Source organism: Pelophylax lessonae (assembly GCF_965119305.1).
Source record: "Pelophylax lessonae genome assembly, chromosome: 1".
In the NCBI taxonomy this organism is placed as follows: domain Eukaryota; kingdom Metazoa; phylum Chordata; class Amphibia; order Anura; family Ranidae; genus Pelophylax; species Pelophylax lessonae.
The window spans coordinates 330071114-330085475 of record NC_138768.1 but is presented as its reverse complement, the minus strand read 5'-3'; the positions used below and the strand labels follow the sequence as shown (position 1 = coordinate 330085475).

At 42.8% G+C, this 14362-nt stretch overlaps 1 protein-coding gene across 4 annotated transcripts in view; it reads right to left on the bottom strand.

Moving 5' to 3' along the window:
- AP1G2 (adaptor related protein complex 1 subunit gamma 2) overlaps positions 1-14362 on the bottom strand; it is a 65849-nt gene that overhangs the window by 18863 nt on the left and 32624 nt on the right. For all 4 annotated transcript variants that reach the window (XM_082270395.1, XM_082270394.1, XM_082270396.1 and 1 more), the window contains 7 exons: positions 13105-13185; positions 12903-13001; positions 9748-9803; positions 6973-7086; positions 5620-5760; positions 5443-5497; positions 1917-2039 (listed from right to left, as the gene is read on the bottom strand). In XM_082270395.1, coding sequence (XP_082126521.1) covers positions 1917-2039; positions 5443-5497; positions 5620-5760; positions 6973-7086; positions 9748-9803; positions 12903-13001; positions 13105-13185 — 669 coding nt within the window. The remainder of the gene's footprint in view (positions 1-1916; positions 2040-5442; positions 5498-5619; positions 5761-6972; positions 7087-9747; positions 9804-12902; positions 13002-13104; positions 13186-14362) is intronic.

Sequence of the window (14362 nt, the reverse complement as noted above, 5' to 3'; positions counted from 1 at the left end):
TAATAAGGGTGCATTCACACTTGCTAATAGACTCACCCAGTGATTAGATGCAAGAACCCCAGCGGAGGTTCCCCATGATTAGCTGTGAGAGGCAGCCCTATTAAAATCAATGGGAGGCTGCTGGCTCCCACAGTTAATCGCTCCCATTTGCATGTAATAGGTCCTGCAGCGATTACATGCGAGTGATTGGCCCTGGAAACATACTTGTGTACTGTAGTGTCTTTATTCACTTTGTATACTTTTTTGGTGAATGGGTAGGGGGACTATGTACCTTGGTAAAGGGGGCTTCCAGAATCCGATAAGCCCCCCTCCCCTGTCCCTTCAGACCCCCTTTACTGGCCTGCCGGGCTGCATGCTCAGATAAGGACCTGGTATGGATGTTGGGGGAACCCCATGTCCTTTTTGTTTTTCAATTTTGGTGTGGGGTTCTCCCTAAAATCCATACTAGACCCGAAGGGCCTAGTATGGATTGGGGGGGGGGACCCCATGCTGTTTTTTTTTCAGAATTTTCAATTGCGGGCATTCTTTTCTTTACATTAATCTGTCAGCGGGAAGCTTGCTGACAGCTGATGACTCATCGTTTGTTAAGGATACGGCAACTGGCTTCCTGGCCCTCATTAAAGAGTAATTCCACTTTTCTTCAGAAAAAAAACATTCCCCTCTGGGTGATCTATCTACATTGCAAGGAATATAACAACCTTTCTTGCAGATTCCTACCTTTTATTATTCTGAAGAAATTCCTGTTTGTTCCTCTGTGCTGAGTGGGTCTAATGGGAGTGGTTTCATAATTATCAACCAGCTGTGCGGCTGCAGAGCACTAGTGAGGAAATCGACGGGGCTTGCATCCCTTTCGATGTGTTCCTATTGGGATTATCCCACCAAAAATGTAATTTTTTTTGCTGGGGATGCCTGAAATCTGACTTGTATCTTAGGCAGATTTCTGGGAAAATCAGTAAGACAATCACACAAGCACGAAACTATGTTTTTGGGACGTCTACAGTACACATTCTGTGTACAGAACAACTCCAGGTAGCCATATTGCATTGCATTTTCATAAAATTACAGCGGCTGCCGATTGAAAAGGAAAGGTCATTTTTAATAATATTCAGTTACAGTATGACTTGTGTTGCAATTATATATGCAATATTATTTTTTCTTTATTTACTTTTTTTTCCCCACGAAAGTGGAGTTACCCTTTAACAACCAGCTATTCTTCACACAGAATTTGAATCGGTCAAACATTTTGCGACCGATCCGAATACGAATTGTTCCGAAAATTTGGAATTCGTTAGAAAATGAATAAACAAAACTAAATTAAACTAAAGTAAATGAATTCCGAAACCAAATTAGTAACATAATGAATGTCAGAAATTAAACTAATTTTTCCATTCTGCACATGTCTACTGACAGGCGATATTCGATCCAACTATGGCCAGCCTAAAGTGGGGTACACACTAGTAGAAAATCTGCCGAAAATTCCCATCCGAGGTAAAATCGTAAGTTTTTCGGCTAGTGTGTACACAACTTTCAGCAGCCAATGCCGACATTTTCAACGAAAAAAAACAGAGGGACAAACACCAAAATTTTTATCGTCTGTCCCCAGCACGACCAATTTTCGTTTAATGTGTATGCAGTACGTCCGCGAAAAATCGGATACGAAAGACCGCGCATTATCTGAAGTTGCTGACGACCCGGAAGTCTAGGAACAAATGTCCCAAAAAAAGAAAAAAATCGGACGAGAAATTTCATGAACATTATGCACTGTCAACTAAAAACAGTTATGAACACTGAGCATGAGAGAGAAAAACCGGAGGATATTTCGTCCAATTTCCGTCAAGTGTGTACAGGCCTTTAGTCTGGCTACCCTTCTATCTGTTCTGCTTCTACAATCTGTACTACTATCTTGTTAATGATACCTGGACAATGTCGTGCCTAATTGATTTGTAAAGCCTTTGAACTATGTAGCCATGAAGCTCTGAGGATCCGATAATCAGCTGGATAAGGTGTGAGACAGCATCATCGCGAACGCTCTCCCCAGCCTGCAAAAACAGTCAATACACAATTCACATAATATAAGTTCAGACATTTACAAATAAGTTACCTATATACATTTTTGTAGGCAAGATATTGAGTAGTAATTAAGAAATAAGAAAAATTACCAAACATATGAGTAGACAGACATCAGGCTGGTTTGATCAATGATCTTTTGTTTTTGGATGCTTAAAAATAGGACCAAACTGACACTGTTGGGTGAATTATCAAGCAAATGAAAAGTCTTCCTCGATTTCTACCATAATAGCTCTTACTTACAAGGTTCAGACAATTCACCTTGAAGGCAGTCAGGCTGTAGCTCAACACATAACTACCATATAAGCCACAGATACCAGTAGTAACAAATAGTGGATGCCTGAATATATTATAGAAAGCAACCTTTCAAAAACACTTCTACCATGTTAACAGAAAGCCTGTACCTCAAAATGTGTTGTGAGCCAACAAAAGGCACTGTCCACATTTTCACTTTCCTAATGGAAACTTGAACTAAAAGAAATGTATCCATTATTGGCCCCCATCTAACAAGACTTTTTGCCCGACTCTTTTGGTTTCAGTATTTTCTCAGTCACTGCTCCAAAACAAGCATGAAGATTAGAGATTCGGAGAAAAGGAAAAACACTGCAACTATAGAGGTCACCAGTGGCAGTTTCCATATTGTTTCAGTGCAGTTTACTTTAAGCCTCTGGACAGCGGCCCTACTGAGGAAATTTCCCCTCAATTCCTATCAGGATAGGAAGTGATAGAAAATTAGCTTGTATTTATGCAATAGTGTCTGAGTATAAACAGCAAATGACAATGAATTATGTCATACGATGGCACATGTTAGGGTCAGTGGCGGAACTACCAGGGTCACAAAGGTCACACTTGTAACTGGGCCCTGGTGTTCTGCCACTGGGGGGGGGGGGGGGCAAGAGTCAGGAAGGAGGCTGTTGCTGAACATGTGAAAGGGTTAAGCTGCTGTAAAGCTCAATTCACAATGCCAAGATCCTAAAGGTGTACGACTTGCTTGCTATTTGATTGCGACTTTTGTTTCCAGGACCTTCAGACCCCAACTGCTACAGATACCATCAGTGACTTAGCTGTGGGCTTTAACATACAAAAAACTTCTGTGTCTGTGGTCATATTTAGAAATAATTCTGCCCTAGGCATACAGGAACCATGACACCTTTTTCTAAAAACCACACACTTTTTTTCTTATAAGTATTTTATATGATTATTATTGCAAAAATTACAAAGCAGCTGCAGTCAGGATACAAACGGATACTGTATCATGGCAGTATTTTCAGAATGTAACATGGGCAGGAGAACAAAAATGCAAACATGTAACATAATGTAGCTTACCAGTCCTTACAAGTGGTGGATGCATTAGGTTTGTTTTTTTTTTAACAAATTTTTTTATTTTATTTACCAATTTATCCTACCAGTAAGACTTCCTGCCGTATAGTGACAGTGCTCACTTCATTGCATCTATGGGGGAGAAGCATTGACACCCTAGGCTGCTTTTTCTTGATCTGGACTTCAAGCACCTCCTTCCTTCATCTTCATTACATAAGAAGGACTCAAGGAGGTGTTTTGTACTGCAAAGAAGGTAGCTGGGGAGGCAGAGGACATAATTTAAAGTGGAATTCCAGGCAAAAATGAGATTCTGAACAATATTTCTATGAATACTGACATTGATTTTTGTATTATCCGCTATTTTGTTTTATAAATAGCTAAATAGAAAAAAAAAATATCAAGCACTTCAACTGCCCTCCTCTCAGACCGAGCTGAATGTGGTTACTTACTGATGCTTCTGTGTGTCGTTGTCGGTCCCAGCTCTCCCAAGCCAATGAGCTCCATTTTGTCCCTCTCACCCCGCCTCACATTTCCCCCTTGTGATGTATGCATGTCACATGGTTCTCTTCTGTTGTTGGCCCTAGTTCTCCCTCGCCAGCCAGCTCTGCACAGCCTCATTCAGTCCCGCCTTCTTGTGACATATCATATGCCCAAAAAGTACTGCAAGTGCCCACTAGCTGCTCTAAGCTGTCACATGATGAGGAGTATTAAAAACTAAAATAAGATAAAAACAGCAGTTTTTAGCTTTTGTGGAGTATGATCAAGGTTATTGATTGGTTAGGATTGTGGTGGGCTTTACAACCACTTTAAGATTTCACTTCAGTGCAGAAGAAGTGGCAAGGACAATGGATTTCCAACAGAATAAACAGGAATTTTTCTGTACTGGGGAAAATGTGATTAGCCTAAAAAAAAAAAAAGAAACCTAATGGTAACTACCACATCTAATGTCTGGTAAAATGCAATATATTATATTTTTATTCTCAGGTTTAAATCAGAACAGGCAATTGCAAGTGGCACATTGCCTGCCTAACATACAGTACATACCTACCGCCTTCTGCATCATCTTTTCCTTTTTTTCTTGTTATTGTTATACCCAAAAGGCCTTGTTCACATTGACAGCACTCTCTACTGCCCCTCTAAAAATATGGTGGTAGAGCAGCAGCTGCCAGGTATTTCGAAGGTAATTCTTTGGCCTCCTGAATGCCCCTTTTTTTTCAGCCGAAAGGGGATTTTCTATTAAAAATACCAGGCCACAACCGTGAGCCAAGAGTTTGTCAGTCATGGTTGCAGTTCAGCCGCATTCACTTGCGCGGGTTGTGTTTAGCAGCAGTACTGCCAGTGCCTGCCAAACACAGCATGCTGTATAATTTTTACCATGCCACAAAGTAAAACATTACCCCCTCTGCCCACCATTTCAGAATTTCTGTAACAGGCAGATCAATGACGTGTTTTTTAGCAAGGCCTAACTGTCCAGAAGTGGTAAAGGGAAAAATAAACAAAAATTGTAAAGAGCTGTTCTCTCTTACTCTGCTGCCTTCGGTACAGGCTCAGACCTAGCAAAAACTGAAGTACTTATGTCAAGCAAGGTGTTAGGCCGGGTTTCCACTGCTGCAGCTACAGAGTCGTGCTACTTCTAGCGCGACTCTGTAGTGTTACTTGTTCGCGGCTTTCAGTGAGACTTGTCCCTCATTATAGAAGGAAGTCGCACTGAAGTCGGCTCAAAAGTAGTGCACAAACTACTTTTCAAGTCGCCGCAACTCAAGTCGCGGAAGTGAGAACAGGCCAAATAGAAATGAATGACTTTTGACTTGCTGTACGACTTGACATGTGTCAAGTCGCACAGCAAGTCGCAACAGTGGAAATGTAGCCTTAAAGAGAGCTGGAATCCTAGATGAATTTAACCCAAAAAGAAAATTCTGACTCATTTAAACAGCATACCTATAGCTTTTCCTGCAGTTCTTTTAAAAGCTTTGTCTTAAATACATAACAGTAACAATCACACTGTATGGGTTGCTGTGATATAGCATGCAATAGGTAAACAGCAATATAACTCACTGTAACTAGTGTCTGCATTATAGTATCTATGTGCCAGCGCTTCGAAGGAGAGAACCTAGGGAGGAAAAAGAAGTCAGTTTTCACTCTACTTTAAAACTGCTCCTGTGTGTGAACATTTTTATTTTTTGTAATCTTCAAAATCAGCATTACAAATTTGATGTTGCTAAATTATCTTACTTCTCAGCACTGAGGAAGATTCCAGATGTACACTGTTCCTTCAGCTCTGGTGAGCAATTCTGCAGAAACCTCTGAAGCTCTCTCATCATTACTCGGATGTTTGATTCATTCACAAGTGCAAAGCTCAGCTCCAGAGCCCTCCTTAAAGAGGTAAGGATCAGCAATTTTAGCATATCTTAAAACTAAATTTTGTCAAAGCAGCTAAACACACAGCTAAAATATATTTATGGGAACCATTGTGCCTGCCAAAGGATATGTAATTTCTTGCAGTCAGTCTTGTAATGCAGGCACCCCTGGCAGAAAGTACGGAAAGATCCTCAACCTCCACTGAAATAGCAGGACAGCCTAGACAAGAACAAACCCCCAACCTGCTAATTGGACAATAAAGGAAGAGCAGCACATTGATGAGGGCATCATTCTGATCACCATGCTCTCTCCTTTTGTCTGCATGTTAGCTTTTTGGCACATGTGTAGGCTGTACAGCCCAATTCATTTCCAGTGCTGCCCCTTTCTCACCCAGACTGTGTGCTGATGTGCAGGGGATTACAGGAGGTGAATACATTTAGATAAGTACTCTAGTTGTGTTGAAAGTACATTATTTGATTTTAATGAACAGAGACCTGCGTTAGTATGTGATGAACAAACACATTCTGTTTCATTAATTTAGCCAGCCAGTGTGCCAAGAACGAGATGCCTACTCATCACCAGCTGACCTAATTCTAGTTAAAGTATATGCAGAGATGTAAGTGAATCCACCCTTGACCAGAGGGAGACAGATTCAGGGCCAGTTTGTATTTGTACAGATCAGTAAGCTTATTTTCTCAAATGTTCACAACGCTCATGTTTGGTGTTATTTAAAGCTAAACTCCGGGCACAAAAACATTCCTTTAAATATATTCCTCAATAGCCAAAGGATATAAACACACTTTATGTGCCCCAAATGCCTTTGAAAAACTAAGTGATTGCCTTGTAAAAGTACCAGTGAAAACATCACTCTGCTGTACACCGGGGAGGAGCCACAGCTCCATCCACTATAAGCCCCACCTACTACAGTTTGCCTGCAGAAAAGTAGGAGGGGGGAGGCGGAGACAAGACCAATCACTCTGCACAGAGAGAGAAATCAGCAGTGGCCGGTCTTTATTGCAGGGAGCTCCTGCACAGAGGCCATGTTTCACACAGGATTATTGTACAGATCTATAAGAAATACACAAGACACACCAAGATTCAAGGAAGAATACACATACCTCTTGTATTTAGATAATATTTGCTTATCCTGGAGCTCAGGTTTAAAGATGATAATCACATTGTACACTTAACTGTATAGCACAGTATTGTATTCTGGGGTGTCCTTACTTGTTAACAGATGCATCTGTCTGTCTGAGGCATTCTACAATTGTACCCCGATGTCTCTGTACTGCCGCATGATCAGACTGTACTAAGCGTTGGAGGGACGTAAGGGCAACATATCTAAAAACAAAAGCAATATTAAAAGAAACATTGGAGTGGAATTACTAAAGGCTAAAACTCTGTTCATTTTGCAAGGAAAGTTGCTCTTTGCAAAGAAATTTTCCCCAGAGCTTAGTGAACGTGGTAAAATTTCACTTTGCAACGAATACCTAAATAACATTCAAGGAAAATAAAAGAACAGCATTTTTGCTTGTACATGATTGAATGATAGAAGGCCGCAGAGTTTCACCATATTCACTAAGCTCTGGGACAAATTTACTTGCAAGGTTGTAGGCAGGCTGAACTGTGTTTGGTTTTAGTGTGAATTAACGGCTGGCCCACACTGGGGGAAGGGGTTAGCTTGTAGAAATTCTGTTCCTGGCCGTTTTGGTCCTAGCCGGCCCACCTGTGATATAAAAAAGGAGAAGGCTGAGGTTTGTGGATTCTCTGTTCGGCTCTTCTGGGTGCTCTGCCAAGTCATGAACAATGCCATAGTTGACTCTCGCCTCACAGAGGTATGCCTGGGCAGCCACACTACTACAGTTAGAGTCAGGGGAAAGGCATTATTCATATTGAACTGTTATGCCTATGCCATACTTCTTCAGTAAAGTACATTAACCGTTATGAGTCTGGTCTGAAGTTATACGAAGGGGTGCATGTTGGTTCTGGCATATCTAAAGAACCAGGGTCTGTAAACACACTACAGGGTATGAAGTAACACCACTAAAAAGGGTCAACTTGGTAAGACAAGAAGGAGTGTAGGTATTAACCGGTTGCCGACCGCCGCAAGTACATATACTGCGGCGGTCAGCCCCGGCCAGGCAAAGTGACGTATATATATATGTCACTAGCCTGTCAGTTGCTTGTGAGCCAATAGCGGTCGAGCGCCCGCCCGCGGAGGCGCGAGCCCATCCCGGCTCGTTCCCTGGGAAGTTTGTGCGTGTGAACGGGGGAACCGATGTCCAGCGGTTACTCGCGATCATCCTCCCCCGTGAAGGGAGAAAGGCAGGCGGCTGATGTAAACAAGCTGCCTGTCATTCTCCCCTGTGTAGGAATGGTGATCATACGGTTCTACTATGTAGGACCGTTGATCACTGTTCCTACACTAGTAGCCATGTCCAATCACAGTAAGAAGCACGCCCCTAGGGACACACTTAACCCCTCCTTCCCCAATAAAGTTAACCCCTTCCCTGCCAGTGTCATTTTGCAGTAACAGTGCATATGTATAACACTGATTACTGTAGTAATGTCACTGGTAACCCCAAAAGTGTCAAAATGTCAGTCAAGGGTCCGATCTGTCCGCCGCAATGTCGCAGTACCGCAAAAAAAAATCGCAGATCGCCACCATTACGCGTTAAAAAAAAAACACCAAAAATAACAGAAATCTTTCCCTTAGTTAGTAAACTCAATAACTTTTGCGCAAACCAATCAAAATACGCTCTTTGCAAATTTTTTTACCAAACATATGTAGCAGAAAACAAATTGGCCAAAAATGTTAAAAAAGTTTGATTTTTACATTTTTTTTTTTTTGGGAATTTCATATAAAATAAATGTGAAAAATATTGTTATTTTTGCAAAATTGACGCTCTTTTTTTGTTTATAGCACAAAAAGTAAAAATCGCACAGGTGATCAAATACCACCAAAAGAAAGCTCTGTTTGTGGGGAAAAAAAGGACGTCAAATTCGTTAAGGTACACCATCGCACGACCGCGCAATTGTCCGTTAAAGTCCCGCAGTGCCGAATCGCAAATAAAAACCCTGGTCGGAATGGGGGTAAAATCTTCCGGGGCTTAAGTGGTTAAGGGTAACCAATTACATGTGCAACACACAGAGCAGCCAGTTGTTAAGCGTTGTACCTAGTAAAGAGCACAGTTCCTTTGGTAGAGGGGGGTTGATATTCTAGCTCCCTCCCTAGCAGTCAGTATCCAATAGCAACCAAATCTGAACCCACAGTACTGAGATCCATGGCCTGGTCACGAGGTACAGGAGGTGAAAGAGTTAATAAGTGCACACATGAGGTCCATACTAGGTGCATGGCGTGACCCCATTCTGTTGCTGGGAGTAAGGTAACAGAAGTAAACTGGACTGGTGGAGTGGGCGCAGACTCAGCACATCCCTCTAAATGCAACCAACATACAAGTTACAGAAACATGGGGCACTTTTCAGAGGAACTCTGTATGTTTACTGCATACACAGTCTTCACCTGGTCCCGGGTATTGATGAGTGAAGGGTACCCTCTTATGCAGGGCAAAGTTGATCCTGTCCGTAAGGTGAATTGTCTATTTGCCTCTAGTAAGTCAACCCCTTTGTGTATTATAATATACAAAGCCACATATAAAAAAGGATTGCATTACTGCAATCATATACAACGCAGAAGAAAATTAAGGTAATAGGATTCTAATAACGCTAATGACCATTTCATTTTATATATATGATATTGCTGCATTGTGTAAAACTATTAGAATCGTTTTTACATTTTAGAATGGGGCGCCTCGAGACTGTCCATTATTTTTAAAGGGTGCCTTGACTGAAAAAAGATTGAGAAACACTGACTTAGTACATCAGCCTGACATGTGCAAAGCTTTAAGAAATATGCAAGCACCTACTTACCCCTAAGCAATCTAAAAGTGACCTTTTTTTTACTTTTCAGAAAATAATAACAGGGCATTAAAAAAATTATACCTAATGTTCTTATCGTTGCTTAGCAGAAAACGTCCAAGTATGTTAACAGCAAGAACCTGTGGGAAGAAAATGTGAATACTAAGCAAGGCATATGCTTATTTAATACTTTTGTATCTAGCATTGGGAAAATCACTAAAGTTTAATCATATTCATCTGCAGACCACCGGAAAAGCAAGACATACCATTAATATAAGGCTATAGTTTTCTAAAAAAAAAAGACAAGTAAAGCAATTGTTAAAGGCAAAGTAATCTTACAATTCTGATTTGCCTAATTGTGTCTAGTACAGAGAATGTATACACTGGACAAACTTTCATTTTACTGTGCTTTACAATGTATGCACGCATTTGTGGACCCATGACTGTGTCTAAAATCCACCATATTTGAAATGTAGCCAATCATATCCTTGCTACATTGATGTACATTGATGCCAGGTACATTTTTCTACCAAATCACACATGCTAAGTGTTCATGTGTTCTATTCTGTGTGCAATTTATACCCAACTATATGGATACAAAGACTTGTAGAGATACATTAATTTATTGTTCACATGTGTGGCACATATAGCTGCTCCTCTGAAAAGAAGAGGTGGATCGCTTCTCAGCGGTGTTTAACCGGTGATTAGGAGGTATTGTGTCACCTACTCACTGCTTGTTTTAACTACATGTTGCCACAGCCCTGCACCACAAGCATTGCACATAGCTGCAGAGCAGTTGTGGTGTGGTCCCAGTCACGTGAATGGGACGTTGTATTCAGTCGAGCCGTCAGGAGGCAGTAACACCACTGCACATGTGAATGAAGCCTAAAGGTGGCCCAATGGAAAATAGAAAGGATGTATGTTCCAAAGTTTGCTGGTATCCTATGAGAGTGACTGGTGTGTGTGAGACCAAGGCTGGACTGGCCTACCAGGGTACTGGGAAATTTCCTGGTAGGCCGCCAAGTCCATCTGCCCTGGGGCTGCTTGAAGGGCAGTGGCACCCGTTAAAAAATGGCTGCGGCCGGCCCGACATGTCAACTGTGCATGTTTAGCAGCCGCTCGGGAAAGCCCGTACATGCTTGGCCATTCTAGTTCTTCATGCACAGTGACGTGATTGCACCATTTTTAAAGGCGCCTCACAGATCAGTAAGTAAGACACCTCCGCAGCCCTTGCATCTCCTGTACCATTTCCGCAGCTTCTGCCTCTCCTGTACCATGCCCGAAGCCTCTGCATCACCTGTACCATGCCCACAGCTTCTGCATCTCCTGTACCATGCCCACAGCTTCTCCATCTCCTGTACCATTAGGGTTGCCACCGCATCCCTTTAATCCAGGACACATATGAATTACACAAGTTCTGAGGCTAATATAATGAAGATAGGGCACTAAGTAAGTTTAATTACCACCTTAATCAGCCACAGAACCTGTGTAATTAATGTGTGTCCTGGTTTAAAGGGATGAGGTGGCAACCCTTTGTACCATGACATCTCCTGTACCATGCCCACAGCCCCTGCATCTCCTGTACAATGTACGCAGCCTCTGCAACTCCTGTACCATGCCTGAAGCCTCTGTCATGTGCTTTACCATGCCCGCAGCCTCTGACATCTCCTGTACCATGCCCGCAGCCTCTGACATCTCCTGTACCATGTCCGCAGCCTCTGAATCTCCTGTAACATGTCCACAGCCACTGAATCTTCTGTAACATGTCCACAGCCTCTGCATCTCCTGTACCATGCCCACAGCCTCTGCATCTCCTGTACCATGCCCACAGCCTCTGTATCTCCTGTACCATTTCCGCACAGCCTATGACATCTCCTGTACCATGCCAGCAGCCTCTGCATTTCCTGTACTATGCCTGCAGCCCCTGCATCTCCTGTACCATGCCTGCAGCCCCTGCATCTCCTGTACCATGCCTGCAGCCCCTGCAACTCTTGTACCATGCCCACAGCCCCTATATCTCCTGTCCAATGTCTGCAGCCCCTGCATCTCTTGTACCATGCCTGCAGCCCCTGCATCTCCTGTACCATGTCCATAGCCTCTGACATGTCCTCCTTTACAATGCCCACAGTCCCTGCATCTCCTGTACAATGCCCGCAGCCCCTGCATCTCCTGTACCATGTCTGCAGCCCCTGCATCTCCTCTACCATGCCTGCAGCCCCTGCATCTCCTGTACCATGTCTGCAGCCTCTGACATGTCCTCCTGTACCATGTCCACACAGCCTATGACCACCTCCTGTACCATGTGCACACTTTTACCACTTTTAACCACAATTTCCAGGGCTAAATTTTATTCCCAGTCCAGCCCTGTGTGTGACTGCATGAGTCCAGAATTGGTGTTTGATTTTTGCACTCACAGTGCTTGTGCTAGGCCATTGCAGTGCCTGTGTCTGCTTAAGGTATAGCTAAAGGCAAAACTTTTTTTGGCTAGAGTGGAGACAGTTTAGAAAACCTCAGGTTTTTGTAGCTGTCTGTGCCTATGTTAATGAGACTCACCCTCTCTATTTGTCCTCTTTACTGTTATCACTGAGAAAAAAAGTGAAAGAAAATTCCAAAGATTTGGTAGTCACCAAAACAGTAATATAAGGAAAATCTTCCAATGGGGACACAAGTTCTGGTGACGCTGATGACAACCAGGGATTCCTTCACATTGGAGGGATTTCCACTTATGTCTTATTTTGGTTAAGGAAAAAAAAGTGAAGGGAAATCTCCCCAGCAGGACACAGATGGCAGAAGAACCTGCCAGGGATTATAACCCTCCCTTACTCTATCCAAAATTAAAAAGAAAAGTTTCACCTCTAGTTAAATTTTAAATTGAACGTTATGTCATTTGGACAGGGCAGCTGTTAGAAATCACAGGGCCTTGTACAGCCTACCTGACAAGGCCCCCTACAGTGCAGCCAGAAAGGGGGAGAGGAGGAGACGCAGGAAGCACTGCAGGGGGAACTGGAAGAGGAGCAATAAGGCAGCACACCTGTACTGCCTAACAGGTGCCCAGGCCCCCCTTTTGAACTGATGGGACCCAGGCCCAGTACAGGAGGGCAGGCTGTGCTGCCTTATCAGCAGCCCTGCCTTTGGACATTATTTGGCTCAGCTGCATAGAACAATATATTTTAGTACTGGTTGCTATAAATGCATTCATAAGCTCTGGACACTGGATTTATCTGTTTCTGAGAACTTACCCTTAGACCACTTGCAGATTTGGTTTCTACTATAGTAAGGACAGTTTCATACAAAACAGCATTGCCAGCGTTAGACTGGGTTTCTGTGCATGTGGACACCTGATAGAGAGAAAAAAAAGGTAGGTCATGTCAGCTGTACATGATTTGTGCATTCTTGAGAATGCTATTATCAGATGAGACTCTGTGCTGGCCGCTTACTAACCTGAGCAAGCAGATCACTCATTGCATCACAGACACTCTCATTATTCTGTCCTAACACTCTCAATAGTCGCAGGAGTCGCACCTGAAAGAGAAAAGAATGGTCGATCTAATAGTTGTCAACTTACAGTCTAATGCACTGAGACAAAGATGCTTAAGGGTTGTACACACAGGCCGAATATCGGGCAGCATCGGCCGGTTCAATAGAATCAGTCTGACATTTGGCCCATATGTACGGCAGCGGGTCTGACAGAAGCTGGCTTCTGTCGAAGGGGCATGACCGAAAAAGGTCTGCCAATCGGCATCGAATCAGCGCTCTCTGCCAATGACTGATGTGCTGTGGCGTGGTGGGTGCTCCCCTGTCAGAACACAATAGCTTAGCAGGGGAGATCACAGGGAGCTCCTCCCGAGCTCTTCAGTTTTTTCTTTCAGCCCGCTGGGTTGAACGAAAATAACTAATAGTGTGTACCAGACTTTAGTAAGCAAGAATGAACACGCTTAATCCAGATAGGCATGGTGATTTATGATATTGGGAAGTCAGACAACCAGTGCAGTTCATTACTTTAGGCTGACCTGATCAAGATGGCAAAGCATAAAGTAAAAGTCAAATGTGTGAAGAGAGCCTTGGTTGGATTGAATGGATAGATGGCTATGAATAAGTTGGCAGTACTAGTGCTGCTGCCCAGTTTTCACTTGGGTCAGGTCTGGTAAATGCAACACCCTCTTGGCTTTAAGCAGACTGCATCTTCCCTGGTGTTGGGACTGTTGTGGCTGGTCATGCTCTTGGATAGACCCATTTTGGGCTGAGGTTAAGATCTCCTAGCTGCTCTACAGATTTCTGCATTTACAGTTGTCCCTTTTTACTCTTTTAAGGACCCATGGGAGTGGATCACCACAATATCAGGCTTATTGTTGTTAACCTTCATCTGTAGGCTTGCAATGACTAACCTCTCAATGAGTTTCCAGATGTATTTATGCCCCTGATGAAGAATGATACTCGAAACACGTCGGGCAGCTTCTACATCAAGACTGTTACACCTAAACCTATGAGAGTTATATATAGGGTTTTGTTCCCTATGGTTTAAGCCTACAGTGTATGTATTGAGATATGATTTTAGGTTGCGTAATAAAGATGTAGCAAATTGCTTTTATATATATTTTCTGTTTTTTAATTATATTTTGTGCCGAGAAAGTCATATACCCCCCCAAGGATACAATTTATTAGATAGACTATTTTTAGGATGTTGGTACCCTAGTAGTCT